This window comes from Myxocyprinus asiaticus, chromosome 17, assembly GCF_019703515.2.
Source record: "Myxocyprinus asiaticus isolate MX2 ecotype Aquarium Trade chromosome 17, UBuf_Myxa_2, whole genome shotgun sequence".
In the NCBI taxonomy this organism is placed as follows: domain Eukaryota; kingdom Metazoa; phylum Chordata; class Actinopteri; order Cypriniformes; family Catostomidae; genus Myxocyprinus; species Myxocyprinus asiaticus.
In genome coordinates, this window is record NC_059360.1 from 4824524 (window position 1) to 4849616 (window position 25093).

General features: G+C 38.8%; 1 protein-coding gene across 4 annotated transcripts; it reads right to left on the bottom strand.

Moving 5' to 3' along the window:
• Positions 1-88: 88 nt before the first annotated feature.
• exd2 (exonuclease 3'-5' domain containing 2) lies at positions 89-24869 on the bottom strand. 4 transcript variants are annotated; one of them, XM_051723218.1, is made up of 11 exons: positions 24770-24859; positions 22488-22536; positions 21699-21774; positions 19768-20139; positions 19428-19684; positions 15075-15201; positions 14648-14946; positions 10886-10992; positions 4979-5114; positions 4510-4875; positions 89-1412 (listed from the first exon to the last, which is right to left on the bottom strand). In XM_051723218.1, exons 4-11 carry the CDS (start codon positions 20113-20115, stop codon positions 1196-1198), a joined length of 1857 nt encoding a protein of 618 aa, XP_051579178.1. In that variant the 5' UTR covers positions 20116-20139; positions 21699-21774; positions 22488-22536; positions 24770-24859; the 3' UTR covers positions 89-1195. The 4 variants fall into 4 exon arrangements, with proteins under 4 accessions (XP_051579178.1, XP_051579177.1, XP_051579181.1 ...); XM_051723217.1 differs by lacking the exon at positions 21699-21774 and having other exon boundaries at positions 24770-24868; XM_051723221.1 differs by lacking the exon at positions 22488-22536 and having other exon boundaries at positions 24770-24818.
• Between the last annotated feature and the right edge of the window lie 224 nt (positions 24870-25093).

Consider the following 25093-nt stretch of genomic DNA (forward strand, 5'->3'; position numbering starts at 1 on the left):
TTTATGCATTCGGATATTGCAGGAAGTGAAACGTATATTACACCATACTGTAAAAAGAACTTTCCAACAACTAATCCAGTCTTTAAATATGACAATTAATCTTTATTGACAATAAGGAAACACAGCAGCTTTAATGCATTACATCTGGAAAAATGTAAATAAAAAGCTGTAGTGATTCTGAAGTTAAATTAGAAGTGTTAAGCTCAGACTTTTCAATGTCCTTGAATTGGCCATCTACATTTGTTACCATCCATGGAGCTGAATCTCTCGGACTGTAACTGCACATTCAACACAAATTGGCACTAAAAATCAGAGTGGGAATGTTTAGTAGTAATGATCTATGAAAGAGGGGTGCTTCAATTACGCTGGGATAAATGTATAATGTCTAGTCAGGGGTTTGTACACCAAAACATGTTCTGGTCTAGTCTGAGGTGTCCTGACTGAGAAAGATGATTAACGTGTTGCACCCTCAAACTTATCAGTGCTCAATCCTGTCAAACGTTAGTTGTTCAAAGATAATGGAGTTTTCTTCTAAACCTAGTGAACAAAAAACAGCCTGAAATTTTAGACATTTTCAGCTCCATTACGGGCATTTAAGTAAAAAATGCCACATTCTATAGCCCAAAAAGGCAAACTGATAAACACTTAACAAAATATTTAATATGGCCACAAACCTGCAAGAATTGTAAGCTATGAATATTTTATTAAATTCACGATTAAGAAGTAAGAGCAGGTTTGGGCTGGTTAAAATACAGTAAATTCTACTTTTCACAGAGAAATGAGAATTCCTTTCCACATTTTAAACTTTTTTTTTTTTTAAAAAGTGTGCACATTTTGCTTTTTTGTTATTTTACCTATCACCATTTCTGTTCTTGCACCATTTTAGAGTTTAATGTTTCGCCGTTCATTCATCACTGTGGCTTCAGATCACCAAAGAGTCTCTTAGCCAATCTTCATCTGGTCCCTTAGGGCCCAGTCAAAATGGGGCCACAGTCTAGACTAGTCTTCGGCTTTTTTTTTCTCATCTGGAAGTCAACACCAGGGCTTGCCCAATGCAAGGCCGAAACGGTCTCTGGCACACACTTGAAATGACATCACAGGGTTTAGGACAAGGACATCAAGGTGTTACCCACACAGTGGACACCTTCCTATCGGGAGTTGTAGCATAGTCTCTTCATTGCTAAAGCAACTAGGCTCAGTTGAGCTGGATTTGCAGATCCTCACCGTACTTGCGCAGATATTTGTCGTGGTTGTGACTGACAGACCAGAGTGGTGGCAAATAGCGGGGGTGCATGCTGGTCAAGAAGTGCTGTCGCCAGCGGCGCTCCAGCTCCATCAGGCCAGGTAGACCATGCTCGGCATATGCCCGCACTACCTTCACTCCATGCGACACAAAACTCTCGTTAAAGATCCTGCAATGGTAAAAAAATACAATTATGGGGATAAGAGCGATAGGTAAATAAAATGATGTTTTTACAAATGTTACAAATTCTTGCTTTACCTACTGAAGCCTTCAAAGGATTCATATCGTGAAACCTTTAATTTTCATTGATCATTATAACTAAGAGTTTGATGTTCTACGTAAACATGCATTAACATTCAGAACTCAATTTCCTCCCCAGTCCACATCTTCAAGGTTGTGACATATCTTTAAGCACATTAACATATGACTGCCCAGATCTGACAATGACACCCCTTAAAGTGCTGGACAATAAAATATATAGACATATTACCACCACACGTTATTTGTGCCCTGACCAATATGGACAATATGGCTACAAAAATTCCCTCTATATTTTTCAGCTTAATGATATTCACTATATCTCGATAATTATGTATTTGCTCTATAATTATATTTTTAATCAGAGGAAACATCGTTTCAACCAAACAGCCATTTTCCACATGTTTCCACAGTTCACTAAACAAACACAAGGGAGAATGATATTTAATATTTTCATTTATATGCACCGATATGCAACAATGCATAAAAATGAAAATTATTTACCTAATCCTTTTTTTTGTTTTTTATTAACAAGGTGTGCAAAAACTACAGCTTCACTTACTTATAATAATATTTAAATGGTTTAAACAAAATATCCATTTCAGAATTTGTATTATTGTGCCGGGTCAAGTTTATTATTATTATAATAATACTAAATTATTTTTATTTTGAGGATTAGATTTGTTTTATACAATAGCAATACATTTCTGTTGTATTTATGTTACATTGTTCTGAAGCTTTTATTTTGGCAGAAAACAGAGTGCAGTGTTTTTTTTTTTTTGACAGTTTGACAATGTTCTTCATTACAAATTTGGTGAAATGTTGTCATCTCCATTTCTGTGAAACTGCATACAATTTTTATGTCAGTAAAATAACTTGTAGCTGTTACAATGTTTGAAATTGTGCAAATGCATCCAAACCGCTCTGAGACCGCTGAAAACAGTGTTGGTTTATTAATCAAATATGTACGACCATATCGTTATTGTGATTAATTGTGCAGCCAGGAAAGATCGTGAAATTAGTCAAATTACGTGCTCTTTAGAAAACGTAGTGGTAAAAAAAAAAGCATATACAAATTGCAATATTCACGTCATTGCTCGAATCACTTTGATTGATGCTGAACATCAATTTAGTGTTCAGCGACTTGGCAGTGGCATCATGATACTACTCGGTATTGTACCTTCAGACATAATTAAGGTATTGTGACAACATTAATTCCTATCCGACACTTAAAAGTAAAAAAAAGGATTTAAGTTTGGTCACTTTACATGTCTGTCCGACAGACCTCTTCCTGTCTAAATGGGTTGTTTTTGTCCAGAAGGGCTACAATAAGCATCAGACTTTGCCAACAGTTACAGTGCATCCGGAAAGTATTCACAGCGCTTCACTTTTTCCACATTTTGTAGTGTTGCAAACTTATTCCAAAATGGATTATTTTCCTCAAAATTCTACAAACAATACCCCAGAATGACAACGTGAAAGAAGTTTGAAATCTTTGCAAATTTATTAAAAAAAAAAAAAAAAAAAAAAAAAATCACATGTACATAAGTATTCACAGCCTTTGCTCAATACTTTGTTGAAGCACCTTTGGCACCAATTACAGCCTCAAGTCTGTTTGAGTATGATGCTACAAACTTGGCACACCTATTTTTGGGCAGTTTCTCCCATTCTTCTTTGCAGGACCTCTCAAGCTCCATCAGGTTGGATGGGGAGCGTCGGTGCACAGCCATTTTCAGATCTCTCCAGAGATGTTCAACTGGGTTCAAGTCTGGGCTCTGGCTGGGCCACTCAAGGACATTCACAGAGTTGTCCCGGAGCCACTCCTTTGTTATCTTGGCTGTGTGCTTAGGGTCATTGTCCTGTTGGAAGATGAACCTTCGCCCCAGTCCGAGGTCCAGAGCGCTCTGGAGCAGGTTTTCATCAAGGATGTCTCTGTACATTGCTGCATTCATCTTTCCCTCAATCCTGACTAGTCCCCCAGTTCCTGCCGCTGAAAAACATCCCCACAGCATGATGCTGCCACCACCATGCTTCACTGTAGGGATGGTATTGGCCAGGTGATGAGCGGTGCCTGGTTTCCTCCAGACATGATGCTTGACATTCAAGCTAAAGAGTTCAATCTTTGTTTCATCAGACCAGAGAATTTTGTTTCTCATGGTCTGAGAGTCCTTCAGGTGCCTTTTGGCAAACTCCAGGCGGGCTGTCATGTGCCTTATACTGAGGAGTGGCTTCCGTCTGGCCACTCTACCATACAGGCCTGATTAGTGAAGTGCTGCAGAGATGGTTGTTCTTCTGGAAGGTTCTCCTCTCTCCACAGAGAAATGCTGGAGCTCTGTCAGAGTGACCATCGGGTTCTTGGTCACCTCCCTGACTAAGGCCCTTCTCCCCCGATCGCTCAGTTTGGCCAGGCGGCCAGCTCTAGGAAGAGTCCTGGTGGTTCCAAACTTCTTCCATTTATGGATGGAAGCCACTGTGCTCATTGGGACCTTCAATGCTGCAGAAATGTTTCTGTACCCTTCCCCAGATCTGTGCCTCGATACAATCCTTTCTCGGAGGTCTACAGACAATTCCTTGGACTTTATGGCTTGGTTTGTGCTCTGATATGCACTGTTAACTGTGGGAACTTATATAGACAGGTGTGTGCCTTTCCAAATCATGTCCAATCAACTGAATTTACCACAGGTGGGCTCCAATCAAGTTGTACAAACATCTCAAGGATGATCAGTGGAAACAGGATGCACCTGAGCTCAATTTTGAGTGTCATGGCAAAGGCTGTGAATACTTATGTACATGTGATTTTTTCCCGTTTTTTATTTTTAATAAATTTGCAAAGATTTCAAACAAACTTCTTTCACGTTGTCATTCTGGGGTATTGTTTGTAGAATTTTGCAAAAAATAATGAATTGAATCCATTTTGGAATAAGGCTGTAACATAAAAAAATGTGGAAAAAGAGAAGCGCTGTGAATACTTTCCGGATGCACTGCAAATTCTGGCTTGCGACACTCACCTGGTCTCCAGCGCTGCAGCTCTTTGAAGCATCTCTTGCGTGACATCCTGATGACTGTTACAGAAGAAGCTCTGGATGATTGACAGGAGCTCCTCCCGTCTGGATTCTGGCATCCCATCGCTGGCACTGAGGAGAGCGCGAGCGGCTGAGCGTACCCGCCGGCGGTCTGCATCCTCGAGCAGCCTAACGCCCACTTCGCAGCCTTGCGGGGCAGAGTGCTCCTCCACCAGCTGCTGTTTCAGGATGCCATCATGCACGTTAGACGCCGCGTGACAGGAAGTGCAGAGAAGCAGGATGTCGTGGGAATTGTGGTCCTTCATCTCAGCCGGGAAGTGGCGCCTGTACTCATGTGGGACAATATTCTTCCTGGATTAACATTGAAAAACATTAGAAAAACAATTCCACTTTGCAAATGAACTCAAGAAATCAAAAGACTATTAATCACCGGTAGAGGAAATAGGGGACACACCTGATGTAAGACTCAGCTTTCCCACACACCACACACAGGTTCTCTTTGGCTATGAGGTAGTAGTCTTTCTGTGATTCTGGACGGCCCGAGGGCTCAAACAGCAGGCGAACAATGAAGGGGTCTTCACTGACCAACTCTATGACAAAATCATGTACAGATCACACTTAGATTTCCAAATTTTTTTAAATCGAATATTACCATTTTAAAATGGACAGTTGTGGTCCCGGATGCTGATTGGTCAATGAGGCATTCCAGACGTGCTGAAATATGCAATATAGAAAAAAACCAAAAAAAAAAAACCAATGTAAAACACCTGGGGTATGAACCATGGAACCGATTATGTGATAGATAAGTTTGAGTTTAGTCTGAGCCAACGTTGGATTTTCAGTACCACGAAGGAAGGTCTGTTTTGACCATGGTTCATCGCCAGTTACATATGCCCCAGGTTGGAGGACTAGGAGTTCCACTTAAAAATGAAGAAATTAATTTATAATTTCAAACTTAAATGTTAATAAAAAATAGTTTTTATAATGAATTTAAATACTGGAATTTTTTTTTAACAGAAAATTATTAAGCCTGTAGCCCATGTTCTAAGTTGTGTGGGCCTATATAAATGTACTTGTTGATATCAGCTGTTTTTATATAAAATCCATATATTTTTTCTAGCAGTCCTCTCGAGCTTCATCTTGCTGTGTAAATGTTTAAATTCTTCATACTTTCATAATGGTCTCTTGATCTTAAGTGGAGAAGTAAATCACGCTGACTTTCTCGCAAGAAGTAAATTGTGCTGGCTCTTGTGATAAGTAAATCATGCAATAAACTGTAAATTGGATGCTCACTGCAAACGTCACCATGCATGTGCTCAGGATATACTCAAACTCAAGATCAAACTCTTCAGTTGACAGAGAAGGTTTATACTGAGCATTGAGGTACCGCTGAACTCAAGTTGAATTTGTTTGGTTTTGTCAACCCGAAACCAATCCTGTAACCGTGTTTGCTCAATTCGATTTGTTGTGCAGGCCCTCTATTCACATTATGCCCAAAGTATACTTGGTTTAGACCTGAACGCTAGGACTCTGCGTATAGGATGCATGATGCAAATTTCATCATCAGCAGAGTGCTCGAGATCTAAACGGGTGCGGCCCGATGTTTTGTAACACGCAGTATGCGCATACGCGTGGAATTATTTACACTAAATAGAGAGTCCACAAGGTGGCAACAGTTGAGCCGTTGCCATCACGAACAAGTGCTAGAACATGTAATCGCTGCTAAACAACAGATGCCCGACTCACGAAGCTGGTTTCAGTGTTTACACGGGTACAGTAAGTTTGAGATTAGTTTGAGCAAACTCTGGTTTTTCGGTCTCAAGGCAGCGGGTCAGTTTTTACCTGTGTTCGACGCCATAGCTACGTGGCTAACCTGCTCCGGAGCAGGTGTAGTTCTGGGTTGCAGATCACAAACAGTTAGTGAACCAATAAGCAGTGAGTAAAGTGACATCTGACTCAAAGTAACATCCCACGTATCTCTAGCTCCAAATTAAAGGGGTCATGTCATGAGGAATCAAATTTTCCTTGATATTTTGACATATGAGGTCATTCTACTATAAAAACACTGTAAATTTCAGAACTCAAAACTTAAACGATCAGTGTGGATTGCTTGTGAACCAGTCATAAAATGATTCAACCAAATGATTATTGAAGGATGGGCAGTAAAAAACTCTTGGACCCAATGCAAAACAGTAAGTACACAGTTCCATTCATGAATATTTCAAATGTCATGACAGTTTGATAGTTTATGGTGCTGACATCATTTTATACCAGGAGCGTCAGTTGATGCGACGAAATGGCTTGAGGCTGTCTACACTGGGTGCAGCGACATGAACTTTCTAAACCAATTATTTGTGTTGTTGGAAGTAGCAGCGCCAGCGCATGCAGTGCACAGTGGAACGGGACATCCGTTTACTGTCGGCACAACACGACACCGCAAAGGACGCTTCCATAGTAGATAGCATTATTGATTATAATGGGTTCTACTGCTTTTGACGTGACTTGCGCCCAGTGTAGACAGGGTGTGTGTTAAGTTTTACTTGAGATGAACAGTTTAAGATATTCAGATTCAATGTGTTGAATGTGTGTTACGTGGAACCCCTGAAATTTAGTTTTATAATGTTGTGGAGCTTCATCATTCACTTCTGACTGAGTTTGTGGGGTTGCACGATGTTAGCCAATCAGAACAGTGGGCGTTTACGTTGAAGTTTTAAGGAGGTGCTTGCACCAAAATTGAGCGTTTCAGACAGAGGGCCAGAGACAGGGTGGAAAATGATCATATATTACAAAATTATGCAAAAAAACTTTAACATTATCAGTGGAACTCAGGAAAGATAATAAAACTATTAAAAAAAAAAAAAAAAGTGTATTTCATGACCCCTTTAAAGCACGCTTCACAGGTATTTAGATATTACGATTTAATATATTACACCTATGTACAGTATTAAGACATCATAAGATAGTTTATTATACGCTTTAAAGATGCATTTATCGTGTGACTAGTCTTTCGACCTGAACTAGTTAAAATTTTATTGTAGACTAAATCACACAAAGTGACATGGCTTGCACTCCAGTAAATTAGGCTTTTAATTTAAATGAATATAAAAGCTTTTACTTCTTAGATAAATGTATGGATTGATGCTTTTAAAATTATTTAGCCTGTATGTTCTTATTGTGAACCTATTTAAATGACACATTATATTCAGTTATTTTTTCCGTGGTAGCAGCGGTGTTTCTTCTTCTTGTGTGAATGTTCAAATTGGTAATATTTTCAAAATGATCTCTTAATCTTTATGCATTGGCTGTTCATGTCAAAAATCACTCGTGCACGCGCTTCAGAGGAGAGCACGAACTTAGGATCAAACTCTGAGTTGACAGAGCATTTATAGCAAGCGTTTTAACATCGCTGAACCTGATCCAAACCATTTAGTTTCTATCTGGTTGTCAACCTGACACTTACTCTGAAACTCCGTGGGGCCATCAGGCCTCAGCAGACGACAGTTAAAACAACAACAGTAGATGTGCACGTCAAGAGTATGTGCGCGAGGAGGTCAGGAGAAACCTGATTTTATATAACTCGAGTCTGAAGAAATATTAAGACATTGAGTCTAATCTCCTGAAGAGAAATAGCCTAGTCTCTCATAGCAGTCGTAGTGTGCATGCGCCAACCGCCTGCGTATGCACGCACAGCACATGGAGTATACTTTGACAGGCTTGCGTTCGACTGTACACAGGTGCTAAGCTTTCACGACGAAACTGAAGTACACTTTTGGCTTTACATGTCAGGGACTATATCTTCTAGAATCTAGTGGAAAGATGCCACTTAAGGAATTTGCTTAATAAAACCACGTTGCGATAAAAATTCAAGGACTACATTTTCAACGTGTAGTAACCGTTTTATAAAAGGAATAAGGCACTTGAGGCTGTGTTATATAGAGTTACTCATCAATGTGCAAACAACATGTTCTAGCCATGACTATACTCACAATAGCACGATCTCTCTAAATTTTATATCATTGTTGAGATCATGCGTGAATAAGATACAAAATTGAATTGCTTAATGCGTTAATGAGTTGGAAAAGTTACGTATTAATGCTTTGTGTGAACAAAGCCATTACATTAAGACCCCGTTTCCACCTGGTATTACGATGCATCTCGGGTGATCCGATCAAATGTGGTTAGGTGAGACACATCGCTGTTTACACCTGGTCACTTAAATGCATCTGTAGGGGAGGGTCTCTGTTTCATGATGACATACATCAATCACTATGTCAGTGTGTTACTGCATGATATTAAAGCGTACCAAAGTCAGAAAAAATGGCGTGCTCCCAGATGCAGTTGAAATATAATCATAATTTAATTATGTTAAGCACAAACATAACTTGTCACGCAGAATTATCCGTTATTTTAGCGTATTACCTGTATTAAAGGAGTTTCAGGTGTCATCTGTGTTGATATCAGACACACTAAAGAAGATCCGTGAAGAGTTCGTGATTGTGTATGTATCCGCTTTTTTTTTAATTTTCAGATCGGACGGTTATATGCTTTTAAAGCCACTCATAAACGGCGAAGTTTAAACTCTGTTTTAGTGCAGCGGTTGATTGACAGGTGAGGGGTGGTGCTTCACTGCTGCCGGGATGCATACAAGATGGATTAGTCTTCAGATTTGATTACACATCAAATGTGACGTTGACACGTGTTTTTTTTACTTGATTTTTCCCCTTTTTCTCCCAATTTGGAATGCCCAATGTGCTTTTAAGTCCTCGTGGTCGCATAGTGATTCGCCTCAGTCCGGGTGGCGGAGGACGAATCCCAGTTGCCTCCGCGTATGAGACAGTCAACCCGCGCATCTTATCACGTGGCTTGTTGAGCGTGTTGCCATGGAGACATAGCGCGTGTGGAGGCTTCACGCCATCCACCACGGCAACCATGCGCCCCACCGAGAACAAACCACATTATAGTGACCACGTGGAGTTTACCCCATGTGACTCTACCCTCCCTAGCAACCGGGCCAATTTGGTTGCTTAGGAGACCTGGCTGGAGTCACTCAGCACACCCTGGGATTTGAAATTACGAGTTAGCGAACTCCAGGGGTGGTAGCCAGCGTATTTTACCACTGAGCTACCCAGGCCCCCTTCACAAAAAATGTTTGACCCCGTTTACACCTGTATTTAGCGCAGACCACATGTGATCACCTGAAACGCATCTTAATACAAGGTGGTAACGGGATCTAACAGTTCAAGCATGTACAAGGTTAGGACACTCAAACTGATTTACTCCACACTGTTTACTTAAAGGCCTACTGATATGTGGGAGCAAACATTTGTTGTTTATTTAATTTTTTGGATTTTATCCAAAGATTTGCTTTCGCTTCTGAGACCGTTAGCCTGCGCATCTTATCTGCTGGGCATGTTATCGCGGAGACTTAGCATGTGTGGAGGCAATCACGCTATTCCCTGCACACAACTTTCCACGCGCCCCATCGAGAGCGATAACCACTGTATCGCGACCACGAGGAGGGTAATCCATGTGACTCTACCCTCCCACGCAACCAGGCCAATTTGGTTGCTTAGGAGGCCTGGCTGGAGTCACTCAGCACACCCTGGATTCGAACTTGCGACTCCAGGGGTGGCAGTCAGCGTCATTGCTCGCTGAGCTACCCAGGCCCCCACATTTATATTTTTATTTAGCCATCTACTATAGCTAGCAATCTACATTGTGGATAAAAATTCCACAAGTAAATCCCAGTATTATTTCAAGCTAGTAGTAGCCTACTATATTTGCAAATAACATCAGAATTTTCACAGCATTTTAATTTTGGTCTGTGAATAGCAGACCAAATTTTGGTCTGTGAGCTTCTTCTGTTACAGCCATCAGGATGTCACGCAAGAGATACTTCAAAGAGCTGCAGCGCTGGAGATCAGGTGAGTGTCGCAAGCCAGAATGTGCTTGTGGTGAATAACAGTTGCGATACCTTTAATGTAAAAAACATTCTAGCAATTTGAAGGCAATTTAATGTATCTTCTTTTGGGTAGTTGACATACTTTAACACCGGTATTAACTTTCAAATCAACATCATGATTAGGTTAAATTTTACAGTATATTAATGTATAAGGAAAGATATTGATTTTAAAGGAACTCTAATTTTTGCGATGTGACAAATTAATATTTATTCCATGTACATTTAATTATCATTAATATTATACAGAATATATAGAATTTAGAAAATGCTAAACAGTTTTAGATGAAGTATAGCATGTCTCACTGCAGGATACTGCTGTCACTGCTTGACATGTCAATTTCCCATTTGTAAAATGTTTGGCAAGTGTGTTTGCTACTGTACAACCTCAACACAATGTACCTCCTATTCCCTTTTCCAGGTACCATTTTGCTTTCTTCTTGTCACATGTGCAGAGTGGCTGGCCATCAGGAGCATGAAGGAAACAGTTATCATAAAGAGGAGATTTCCTAAAGGAATGACAACAATCAACACAGAAGCTACATTAAGAAGAGCCATATCTTAAAAACACAGATTGGAAACATTTTTCAGTAATATATTTGTTCATGACATTTGACTTCTAGCATGCTCAATTCTTTAAGAACAAACAGTCTTATCACTAGATTTTTTAAATAATTTTATGAAAATGCGAGTTGTGCTTGATGTGCAAAACTCATCGGCACAATGCTACAGTGCTGTGGGTGACTGAAAGTGTGGTACTATACACATTTTTAGTCCATTGCTATGCGGTGGGTGGTTGCTAGGCCACTGCTACTGTACTAGGACACTAGGGTGTACTAGCTAGTTGCTTACTGGCCCAAGTCAAAAGAGGTTACCACCAAGCCTTTGTGATATTCTGATCTCTAGATATAGTTTGAGGCGATATAAGCCAATAGCATTTTTCACTCGTTTTATCGGCTTCAAGTTTGATTGCTTAAAAAAAATAACACAAAAAGGATGCGCAACGAAGTTCAATACTTAAGGTTAGGGGTCTGTTCAAATCCTTAACTCTACATATGAACAATAGTGATGTTTGCTATAGCAGACACCATAATATTACTGCCTTACAGCACAACAGTGCCTGCCCACATTTTCAGCCATCTAGGTTCCGGAACTATTTTTCCTATTCATTTCTTCCATAGGCATTTCATAAAATCCTTCATAAGATTTCAAGTCCAGTCACATATACCTTTGAACAGCAAAATTTGGTGGACAAAGGAAGCGTGGGTGGATGTTAAGTGCGTGTGAAACCAGCAAAAAAAATGAATTACCAAGCAGACTCTTTTTAATGCTGCACTTTATACTCTGTGAAAGTTAAAAAAAACTTGCCGCTAAAATTATATCCTTGTCCATTGTGAATATTAAATGTAGCTGTGTGAAGCACCGCTCAAACAAAGTTCATTGCTAAACCAAGCAACTTCCTATTGGTCAACGTGGCGAATTAACCTGTCAAAGTTCTAAGGCTGCCCCCAACCAAAGATTTTCCTAGTCGACCAGGTAGTTGTTAGTTTAAGCCATTAGTCGACTAGTCGTTGCACGTTTATGATATTAATTTAATTACTTAAATATATATATATTTTGGGGGGCATCAGAAAATGTTTCGAGTTCCAGGGCTGAGAAAGAATGTTATAAGTAACATTGCAACACTGTTCTACATTACAGAGAAATACTAAACCATAATAATGAGCCTTTAAAATATAAATTTTACAAGCGCACACATGAAGCGAGCCACTGCGACACCGGTAAAAGTGGTAATGATTCTGAATGTGTCGAAAAAACCAGCTCGTTTTCCCATTAATGTATTAAATTATTATTAGGCTATTATTATTATTATCATCAAATTGATATTACAAATAATTTGCCCGTAGACACACAGACACACGCTTGAATAAACACTTTATTATATTATTAAGAACAGATGACAGAAAAGCCATTTATGCGCATGTATGTTTGTACGGAGGCGTGCAGTCTCATGGAACACGCGTATGCAAAAGGTTCTCACTCTTTGTTTCTGTCTTCTGAATTTTTTTTTGCAAAAACAGTATCATCTGAGTGCTGCAAATGACCTCAGACATCTAAGCTCAGGAGGTGCTTTGGAGTTCAGTTCACTTTATTTCCACAGAGCAGTTGTGACCACAGCTCTGCAGCCTATACATCTGTGATTAAAACAAAATACAAAACACGTTCACCTCGAACCATGATTTATATTTCAGTGATTATTATCATCATTATAATTATTTTTACATTTTACACACATACACACACATTTTATATATATATATATATATATAGGCTATATCATTTTTTTGATCACTGCGTTATCTTAATTGCTTTTTCGTTTTCGTCTGGAGTGCAATTTTAATTTAGAAATGTATTTAAGTTCTTCGTTTTTTTTCAGTTTCTTTTCCTTTTTCTCCCAATTTGGAATGCCCAATTCCCAATGTGCTTTTTAAGTCCTCGTGGTCACGTAGTGATTCGCCTCAGTCCGGGTGGCGGAGGACGAATCCCAGTTGCCTCCGCGTCTGAGATCGTCAACCCGCGCATCTTATCACGTGGCTTGTTGAGCATGTTGCCACAGAGACATAGCACATGTGGAGGCTTCACGCCATCCACCACGGCAAGCACGCTCAACTCACCATGTGCCCCACCGAGAACGAACCACATTATAGCGATCATGAGGAGGTTACCCCATGTGACTCTACCCTCCCTTGCAACCGGGCCAATTTGGTTGCTTAGGAGACCTGGCTGGAGTCACTCAGCACACCCTGGGATTCGAACTAGTGAACTCCAGGGGTGGTAACCAGCGTCTTTACCACTGAGCTACCCAGGCCCCTTTTTAAATTAATTAAATTTTCAATGCAAAATCACTAAAGCAAGAATATTCACCGATCCCTCAGCCCAGGAGTTGCCAATGTAATTGGATATTGCAATATACAGTGTATATTATATATATATATATATATATATATATATATATATATATATATATATATATATATATATAATCTTGTGAGGGAGGGAACAAAATGAATTTATTCACACACATGATGTATTTTCCCGTTTAACGGAATACCCGACCGGTAGAGAATGCATAGATGAAGTAGGTTCTTTGCCATGTTACCCTTCACAACGGTTATAAAGCCATCTTTCAAAAAGTTGAACACACATTTTAATTGCACTTAATTTCTTTCCAGTTTCATTTTAATTTTTAGTTAAAATAAATAAAAAATAAAGTTTAAAGTTTGAAATCAAGGTGTCTTGCTTTACCGTGCAGGCTTAACTAAAATTACCCCATAGTACCACCTAGCGTCCAACCAGTGTTAATACCGGTGTTCGCCAGTTTCCTGTGGAGTTTGTTTTTCTGTGACCAACCGACCAATCAAAACTTGGTCGACCAAGACTCTTCTCATCGACTAACGTTTGGTTGACTATTAGGGGGCAGCCCCACAAAGTTTGCAAAATCAGCAAGGGAAAATATTCGCCACCGGAAGACCACTGCGCAAAATTCACGATTGCGTGGATTCCCAATGAGGTTACTTGTATTTCGCCCAAGGAATTTCGCCATGCAAATGTAAATGTGACCACGTCACAAACCAACCAGCTCCGAGGTGAATCACAACATTACAACTTAGATTAAAATCAAAAAAGTATTTGATCAGACAAAAGGTACAAGTCTAAGTATTTAATGTCTTTAATAAGGGAATGAACTACAATTCCATAAAGCATTGCGAATGATGTGATAGAATTATAAACAATGGGAAAATATACAACTATTGAAATTAAGTTGTTGAATAAAGCATAGAAACAATATATTTAAATTTTTTGCTAAATATTCAGATATATCCAAATATACTAGTATAAGAGTGTAGCGAGAGCGACTCCATTGTGTCATTCACAGTGCATTATGCGAGTTGGCGGTCACTGCAGCGCTTGTAGGGCAAGCTTTGTTTGCAACGATTCTGATTGGAGGATCATTTTATTTCAGGATCATGGGTAGTATAATTCTTTACCAGGAATTCTGCCATTAAAAAAATTTCCAAAAAAGTACATTGAAGTAAACGACTGATGGCTTCAACAGAAGCATATACCATAGATTAAAAACCTCAGACTGTTGTGCTCTATTACCTGGCAGAATAACCAACTCCTAGTGGTTTGCGTTTGTTCTGCCGTGGGTCTGGAACTTGCTGGTCTCCAGACTCAGGACTTTCCGCGGTGGACTTCCTGCTTCGTCGTCTCCTCTCCCCTTCTTCTCCCTCTCCTCCACAGCGCCCCCTGAAGGGCACATCCACCAATCCCTGGCAGCGTGATGCAAGGTGCACAAACACAGTTTCGCCCTCAGCATCGAGACGGGGCTCTACGTTTAGCCCCAGCAGGTGAAAGAAAAGAGCGATGGAGATCTGTGCGTCCCGTGCTGCATACGTCATCTGGTAAATACAGTATAAAAGGGAGTTTCAGGTAATACCAGTGTTGGTGTAAAAAAAAAAAAAAAAAACTCTTGCAGTTCTCAAATCCACTACACATCATCTACAAGTGTTGCGGATACGTGATTCACCTGTTCCTGTGTTAGCATGTCTGCCTCCCAATCACTGCAGCGCAGTTCTAGTGATTTATCCAGTGTAACATTCAGCAGGTCTGCAGCCAGGGATTTCAAACTCAAGCCGTTATTTAGCACTGCTTGCCTGAAAACCAAATCACACGCATTAAAAGATAACATACACTTGAGTTACACTTAAATGTATGAATGTCATCACATTAGATAGCAAAATATCAAAGCAAGTGGCACCTGACAAAACAATTATGCTAGAGCTTTCAGATCTTCTTTTTTTAGTCAATGTATAGAGACAATTTCCCTCAAGTTCACACAGGTGTCCTAGTAATCACAGGTGCAGTTCAGCACATTAACTATGGACATGTTCCAGGATTTGACAACCACTGTCTCTAAATACTGTGTCTTACAAGTTACATTCATCCATTTTTAGGCTTCCAAGTACTTTTTGGAGCCAATGTATATCAACAACACTTCTTAACCAACACTCATATTAACGTCTAATGAACAACCGTTACTTGTTACATAACTCACACCGAGAGTTTTAACAAACTGATACAGTATTCTGTCACACCCTGCATGGAGTGAAATTGATTAAATGTGGTCTGAAAACAGGTTTCACATTGCTGAAAACTAAACCCCCATTAAAAACTCATTTTAATCACTTAAGGCCTATTCAAGAGTGAATATTAGACACAAACAAGATTTTCAATTGAAACCATGCATTCCTATGGACCTATTTCACACTAAAGGTATGATCACATTAAAGGAATAGTTCACCCAAAAATTATAATTCTCTCATGATTTACTCACTTTTAAGCCATCCCAGATGTGCATGTCTTTCCTTCTTCAGCAGGACCGAAAAGAAGATTTTTATGAACACATTTCAGCTCTGTTTGTCCATACAATGAAAGCGAATGGGTACCATGATGCTACTGGCAGTTTGACGGTCCAAAAGGCATATTTAGGCAGCATAAAAGTAATTCACATGACTCCAGTCCATCAATGAATGTCTTCTGAAGCAAACTGATAAGTTTGTGTAAGAAACAATTCGATAATTAAAAAGTTTTTAAATCGTTGCTTCCGCCCACCGCTGTATTTCTGTTTGAAATTACTTAACGATCGCGTGACGTTCGTTCTTCTGTTTTATACAAAGCGCGCCCTACCGACTTCTCGCGTGAACGTGCCATTGTGCTTACATCACGCGACGGCTCGACTGGTCGCACAAATAATTTTTTTAAAGTTTTAATTATAGATTTATTTTTTACACAAACCTATCGATTTGCTTCAGAAGACATTCATTGATGGACTGGAGTCGTGTGGATTACATTTATGCTGCCTAAATATACCTCTTGGACTGTCAAACAGCCAGCAGCATCATGGCACCCATTCACTTTCATTGTATAGATAAACAGAGCTGAAATGTGCTTATAAAAATCTTCATTTCAGTTCTGCTGAAGGAGGAAAGACATACACATCTGGGATGGCTTAAAGGTGAGTAAATCATGAAAGAATTATCATTTTGGGGTGAACTAACCCTTTAATCTTTGCACTGCAAAATTCCATGGGCGTAGAAGGCATGGGCGGATGTGGAGAGTATGTGAAACCAGCAAAAAAAAACTAACTGACAAGACCAATTTATACTCTGGGATAGCGATGTTAAAAATAAAGTCTCCATATCAAGCAACTTCCTATTGGTCAACGCAAAATGTATGCATTTCTGGGAGCAAGATGAATAGAGCACAACATTCTGGTTCCGGAAGTAAAAATCCCATTCATTTATCCCACAGACTAATTGATTTTCAACAATAACTTATAAACCTTTAAAGACAGACCTTCCATGAGCTCCGAGGTTGTTCATCGATGGTATATGCTTCCGTTGAAGCCATCCGTCTGTGTTCTCAACTTCACTGTTTATATAACGTGTTTGATAGCGGAATTCATGGTAAACAACTACATTACCCATCCACCAACCAGAGAACCGTGGCCAACGAAACTAGAGGTCGACCAATATATCGGTTTTGCCGATTAATCGGCACCGATAACAGATTTCTGGGACTATCGATTATTGGCAAAACCCACACAGATAGTTTTTTCCTGTTGTGTCCAGTGCTGGAGCGGCTGGGAAGGGTCCGCTGTCATTATACAGTATAAGGGCAGCCTCTAGAGGCAAAATAAAACTTTGATGAACTTTGAAAGTGGCAAACACTGATGACTTGTGGTGTTTGTTTTGACAGGCGAGACTACACACTGCATGGAGCGGAACACTTCAGATGCAGATTTAAAACAAAAGGTACAATCCCAATTCCGAAAAAGTTGGGTCAGTATGAAAAATGCTAAAAAACAAAAAGGGATGATTTGTAAATTACATTCACCCTTTTCTATATTGAAAGCACTAAAACTACACATATGATGTTTTTCCTTGTGAATTTAATTGTTTTTTTAAAATGTACAGTAATTTCAAATCTGATGATTGCAAGGTTCCGGAACTATTTTTCCTATTCATTTCTTCCATAGGCATTTCATAAAATCCTTAATAAGATTTCAAGTCCAGTCACATATACCTTTGAACAGCAAAATTTGGGTCAGTCGAGTGTTTACCACTGTGTAACATCACCATTTCTTCTAATAACACTTAAGCATTTAGGCACTGAAGACACAAGTTTGTTAAGTTTAGAAAGTGGAATTTTCCCCATTCATCCATTATGTAAGTCTTTAGCTGCATAACTGTACGGGGTCTTCGATGCTGTACGGTGTGCTTCATAATGCACCACACATTCTCAATTGGAGATGGTCAGGGCTGCAGGCAGGCCAATCTAGCACCCACACAATTAAATTCACAAGGAAAAACATCATATAATGTGTAGTTGTAATGTGCCTTCAATATAGCAAAAGGTGAATATAATTTACAAATCACTCCTTTTTGTTTTTATTAGTATTTTTCATACTGTCTCAACTTTTTCGGAATTGGGGTTGCATGTATACATTATACTATATTGGGACCTGGCTGGAGTCACTCAGCATGCCCTGGATTCGAACTCGTGACTCCAGGGGTGGTAAGAAATTTATTTTTATATTCTAAAAATAAAGTACTTTTATTCACCAAAGTGGCATTCAACTGATCACAATGTATAGTCAGGACATTAATAATGTGAAAAATTACTATTACAATTTGAAAAAAATTCAGAACTTCTTAAACTACTTCAAAGAGCTCTCATCAAAAAATCCTCCACGTGCAGCAATGACAGCTTTACAGATCCTTGACATTCTAGCTGTCAGTTTGTCAAGATACTCAAGTGACATTTCACCCCTCACTTCCTGTAGCACTTGCCATAGATGTGACTGTCTTGTTGGGCACTTCTCACACACCTTACAGTCTAACTGAACCCACAAAAGCTCAATGGGGTTAAGATCCATAACACTCTTTTCCAATTATCTGTTGTTCAATGTCGGTGTTTCTTTGCCCACTCTAACCTTTTCTTTTTGTTTTTCTGTTTCAAAAGTGGCTTTTTCTTTGCAATTCTTCCCATAAGGCCTGCACCCCTGAGTCTTCTCTTTACTGTTGTACATGAAACTGGTGTTGAGCGGGTAGAATTCAATGAAGCTGTCAGCTGAGGACATGTGAGACGTCTATTTCTCAAACTAGAGACTCTGATGTACTTATCCTCTTGTTTAGTTGTACATCTGGCCTTCCACATCTCTTTCTGTCCTTGTTAGAGCCAGTTGTCCTTTGTCTATGAAGACTGTAGTGTACACCTTTGTATGAAATCTTCAGTTTTTTGGCAATTTCAAGCATTGTATAGCCTTCATTCCTCAAAACAATGATTTACTGACAAGTTTCTAGAGAAAGCTGTTTCTTTTTTGCCATTTTTGACCTAATATTGACCTTAAGACATGCCATTCTATTGCATACAGTGGCAACTCAAAAACAAACACAAAGACAATGTAAAGCTTCATTTAAGGAACCAAATAACTTTCAACTTTGTTTGATATAATGGCAAGTGATTTTCTAGTACCAAATTAGCAATTTAGCATGATTACTCAAGGATAAGGTGTTGGAGTGATGGCTGCAGTCTAGATTTGATCAAAAATGACTTTTTTCAAATAGTGATGGTGCTGTTTTTTACATCAGTAATGTCCTGACTATACTTTGTGATCAGTTGAATGCCACTTTGGTGAATTAAAGTACCAATTTTCTTCCGAAAGAGCAAAATCTGTACATTATTCCAAACTTTTGGCCGCCAATGTATATTTGTGTATTATATATATATATATATATATATATATAGAGATAGAATTATAGTTTGCAAACTCCAATGATTTTAACAGGTTTCTCATGACTTACAGCTGTAGCATTACCTCTGTCTGAGGGCAAGATAACGCAGGTCAACAGTGCATCCCAGAGTCAGACCATGATCATGAGCCAGACGCTTTCCATCCTCATAACATCCCACCCCCACCTTGAGTACATGAGGGTCAGACAGGACCCCCATGAGGCCTTTAGGCAGAGGAAGCTGTGCTTCTCGAAATGAAAGCAGTCTGACCAACACACAGTGGCCAGAGAAAGTCGCCAGCTGGAGTAGAGAGACAGCAGATGCTTTGGCTTTGACGGACACCTGCGAGTGAAGGAAAGTGCAGCTAAGAACAAGCCATTTCATTTTATCACATACAGAACCATTCTTACATGCATGCTTTTTACCCATTCACAGTCCAGGCCCAGAACCGGATACACCAACAGGTCCTTTTGGAACGCTGGCCAGAACATTTCCCACTCATCTGAAGAGCTCACGACCACCGGTGGCACTTGTATAAGTGTACTAACCAGCGGTACGGTCACAGGCTGGTTTGCAGATGCTGTCAGCTCTGGTCTTGCGGGTTGCGTTGTGGTGAAGTCCGCTTCCAGCTGGGCTTGTACGGGCTCAGGCGCAGCGGGGACCTTTAAGGCCTTTCTCTTCTGAGCACGGATGCTGCGCCACAGAAACAGACCACCGAGAGTGGCTCCTAACATGGTAGCAACAGCTGCAGTGAACGTGCTCCATCTGGACATCTTTGCAGCTCCACCAACCACCCACTAAAATCAAACATTTAAAAATATTTTGTTAATCCAAGAATGCCCTTACCACATATGGGTGTTTTCTTCAACTTCGGGCCATTTTATGTCCCAGGGGATGACTTAATAAAACTAACAGATTTAAACTTTTTCTATTTGTTATCTGAGGGTCTCATTAAAACTGACGTGGAAAGGGGCCTGGGTAGCTCAGCAAGTATTGGCGCTATTACCACCCCTGGAGTCGCGAGTTCTAAGCAACCAAATTGGCCCGGTTGCTAGGGAGGGTAGAGTCACATGGGGTAACCTTCTCGTGGTCATGATTAGTGGTTCTCACTCTGAATGGGGCACGTGGTAAGTTGTGCGTGGATTGCGGAGAGTAGCATGAGCCTCCACATGCGGAGTCTCCGCGGTGTCATGCACAACGAGCCACATGATAAGATACGTGGACTGACGGTCTCAGAAGCGGAGGCAACTGAGACTTGTCCTCTGCCACCCGGATTGAGGCGAGTAACCGTGCCACCACGACGACCTATCAAGTAGTGGGAATTGGGCATTCCAAATTGGAAGAAATGGGGATTAAACAAAACAAAAACAAACAAAAAAAAGACGTGGAAACTTTTTACCAGGTCTTCGTCATTTATTTTATTTTTGGTACTTTTTAAATGCCTTCGCGCAGATTTGACTATTTTAGCCTTGTTCTAGACACAGACTTTAATATTTGCCTAGGGAAATAAATTATAAAAATAATAATTACTGCATATTTAAAATCATGATAATCTAAACAGAGTGAAATAATCATAAACCGCTTCAATATTTATTATGTGAAAATGACTTATATATTTTTTCAAAACTACGACTATGATGGTTGTGCCATCCTTTTCAACCCACCAAACAATTTTGAGCCTCAAAGTTTTCAGAAATTAGTGTACTTGATAACCAAGTGGACAAAAGTGTCAACGAAGTGCATGCTTGAGGTGAAATATGTTTGAAGAAATCAGAAAAATCACGGTTAAAAATAACCTGTGAGTAATTTGAGTAGCTGTCATTTCCAAGCTGTAATTTTGCCAAATTATGCTAAAAGAGCTAAATATGATTTATTTTTGTGTATTTAAATTACATAAAATGAGCCTAGGCAAGATGAAAGTCATACTTTTTACTTCAAGAAGATTAATAGGATTCTGTTACTTGATTGAAATTAAATTTTTAAATAATACCGAATTTAAGATGTGCTGGAAATGACACAGTTGTGGTAATTTTCATGACAAAAATTCCATAAATCTCATGTGACACATGTAGTCTACATAGACCGCTGGAAATTGTTAGAAAAAAAATAAAATAAAAAAATTATGTTTGGAGTGTGAAAAAAGCTTTAACAAGACTTTACTTTCTAAAATTCCACAGTGTTAAAAGTGCTTGAAGTTGAAGTAATATCCATATATTTATAAAGCCTATTTTAAGACTGCAAAAGATATGTACTAGGAGGTAGACCGAGATACTGGTTTAACCGATTTATCGGTACTGATAGCTGCATTTTTAAACTATTGGTTATCAGCAGAAATCAATGCCGATTTTTTTTATACCTCCGTGTTCCTCTGTTGTTGGTGCTGGAGGATTCTTCAGTTAGAACAGCTTAGTTCTACATTATAACAGCAGCCTCTAGAGGTGAAATAAAAACAATCACTGACACCTTGTTGGGATTTTCTGTCTATAAATATTTTATCATTGACCATTTATTCATATTTTTATCCTCACATCAATGCATATTTTTGTATATAGTTTGTTATATAGGCTATAAAAAGCTTAATTTGGTAAATACTTGATTATAGAGCATTGAAACAGAGCCAAGTCTCCATCATTCCAAAATAAGAGTCCCTGGTGTATTTTGGGCTTATCATTAAAAAGCCTGCGTTATGCACCAAATCTTCATTTTTTTCCACTGTCACTTTTGGGATTTTGGTTGCACAAACTGCATTTGGGATTTTATTTATTTTAGACTCTCGTAGCGTCTATTTCTTTGCCCGTCATAGTAATGAAAGACTACGAACATTTTTTAACATTCTACAAATCAATTAAAAAAAAAAAAACTATCAACCGATTAATCAGTTATTTGCTTTATCCACCATCTTAGTCATTGGCAAAATACACTATCGGTCAGCCTCTAGGCTAATATCTACAGAAACTAGTTGATGACCGATATGGGTTTTTCAATGGCCGATACTGATATTTAGTGAGCATGATGGCTGATATCAATGCTGATAAACAAAATACAATTTAAAAACAGAAAATTAGATTTACACAATTTCTAAAGTGAAACAAATTACTTATTTTATGCAATATTTACTCAAATTTGCATGAAGTTAAGAACAAACCTTGAAAGTGTTGACTGTCCATTGACGCATCTATTAGTAGACTTTGGAACTGACACAAGGGAAAGTTAACACTTCTGTTAATCAGCCAAGCGAACACGGTTATCGGCTGATGCCAATAATCACAAACAGGCCAAATATCTACCAATTAATTGGCCTGACCAATATATTTGTCTATCAATAAGTGCTGAAAATGAAAAAAACTTATCTTACACAATACACACTCAAATTTCACTTCAACATTTAAACAAATATATATATATATATATATATATATTTTATTAGTGGTCGACTGATATGGGTTTTTCAATGGATATCTAGAGAGCATGATGACTGATATAAATGTCGAAAAACAATACAATTTAACAAAAGCAAAACAAAAATGTAAACAATTTCTAAAGACAAACATTTTATGAAATTTGCATTCACCTGAAAAGAAAAAACCTTGAAAACAGAAAGTGTTGACTATCCACTGACAAATCTATTGGTAGATTTTGGAACTGACACACTTGAACATGTTAACACTTCTTATAATCGGCCAAGTGAACAAGATTTTTGGCTGATTACACTGGTGGCTAAAAGTTTGGAATAATGTACAGATTTTGCTCTTATGGAAAGAAATTGGTACTTTTATTCACCAAAGTGGCATTCAACTGATCACAATGTATATTCAGGACATTAATAACGTGAAAAACTACTTCAAAGAGTTCTCATCAAAAAATCCTCCACGTGCAGCAATGACAGCTTTGCAGATCCTTGGCATTCTAGCTGTCAGTTTGTCAAGATACTCAGATGACATTTCACCCCACACTTCCTGTAGCACTTGCCATAGATGTGGCTGTCTTGTCGGGCACTTCTCACACACCTTACAGTCTAGCTGATCCCACAAAAGCTCAATGGGGTTAAGATCCATAACACTCTTTTCCAATTATCTGTTGTCTAATGTCTGTGTTTCTTTGCCCACTCTAATCTTTTCTTTTTGTTTTTCTGTTTCAAAAGTGGCTTTTCCTTTGCAATTCTTCCCATAAGGCCTGCACCCCTGAGTCTTCTCTTTACTGTTGTACATGAAACTGGTGTTGAGCGGGTAGAATTCAATGAAGCTGTCAGCTGAGGACATGTGAGGCGTCTATTTCTCAAACTAGAGACTCTGATGTACTTATGTTTTTTGGCAATTTCAAGCATTGTATAACCTTCATTCCTCAAAAGAATGATTGACTGATGAGTTTCTAGAAAAAGCTGTTTCTTTTTTGCCATTTTTGACCTAATATTGACATTAAGACATGCCAGTCTATTGCATACTATGGCAGCTCAAAAACAAACACAAAGACAATGTTAAGCTTCATTTAACGAACCAAATAGCTTTCAACTTTGTTTGATAAAATGGCAAGTGATTTTCAAGTACCAAATTAGCAATTTAGCATGATTACTCAAGGATAAGGTGTTTGCAATTCAGAGTGCTGTTTTTTTTACATCAGTAATGTCCTGACTATACTTTGTGATCAGTTGAATGCCACTTTGGTCAATTAAAGTACCAATTTCCTTCCGAAAGAGCAAAATCTGTACATTATTCCAAACTTTTGGCCGCCAGTGTATATAATATCAGCTGATTAATTGATCTGGACAATTCATCGGCATATCACAATTTTTTATCCTTTGTCAAAGCTGTTAATACATTTTTGAACGGACACATGGGAGAGGCATCACTTCTGAAACACTATTGTTTGTCGGCTAAACCAGTAATCGGCTGATACAAATCTCAAAATGGCCAAATATCAGCTGTTTAATCATCTCACTACTATTACTACAGTAAGCCACTACTGTAAATCTATAAAAATTGGATCACTGAAACAATGAAAGAAGCTTTCAAGATACTTGTTATAGTTATTTTATGACAGTGGTGGCTATTTTTATTGTAGTATTTTGGCATAAACTATGGATAAGCTACCACTTTTGTAAGGATGTAATCCTTAAATATGAAAACAGAACAAAACAATGTGCGTTCATACAGACTGTAGGTATAAAATCTAACACAAACTACTAACCTTATTGAACAGTTACCTGATGATCTGGTTAATTAATAATCCTGCTAAATCAATCGATTACCTTTCAGTCATTCAAGGTTTTTCAAACTTAATGTGTTTGTAAAAAGAGCAATATATTTAATCACTGTATGTTTGAGTAGATGTCACTGCTGTACTAGTTATTCTAGCACTCTATTAGTCTTCATACATTTATAAAAATCACTGCGGTCTATCATGTCATTCTTTAGTGGATGGTACACGTACCTGCAGACTCGGATGTCACAGTTTAACAAGTAAACAGTGCTGTAGACACATGCACACAAACACGTTTCTGATGCTGAACAGCTGCAGAGCTTCTTCTTCTGCTGCTGCTGTTTTATCACATCAGCGCTCGCAGAAAACATACGCACAACAGCGACACCTCTGCTGGAGGACAGAAACTGCGTGAATCACACGAAGCCTGTCAAGAATTACAGTATTTCAAAAGAAACAATCTGAAATGTTATGTTGTTGCATATAGAAAGATTTTTTTTATTTTTATTTTTTTGCATTTTAACAAGCAATGCACCCTGATGTTTTACTTTTGAT

Bases quoted from the DNA above. Each gene is read 5' to 3' on its own strand.
- exd2 (XM_051723217.1), bottom strand. From the start codon at position 22,517: ATGCGTCAATGGACAGTCAACACTTTCAAG. The intron at 15,202-19,427 runs GTAATGCTACAG...TTTGGTTTTCAG, and splicing joins TATCTTGCCCTCAGACAGAG to GCAAGCAGTGCTAAATAACG. The intron at 5,115-10,885 runs GTACATTGTGTT...ATTTTGTCATAG, and splicing joins CCTGGAAAAGGGAATAGGAG to AGTTGGTCAGTGAAGACCCC.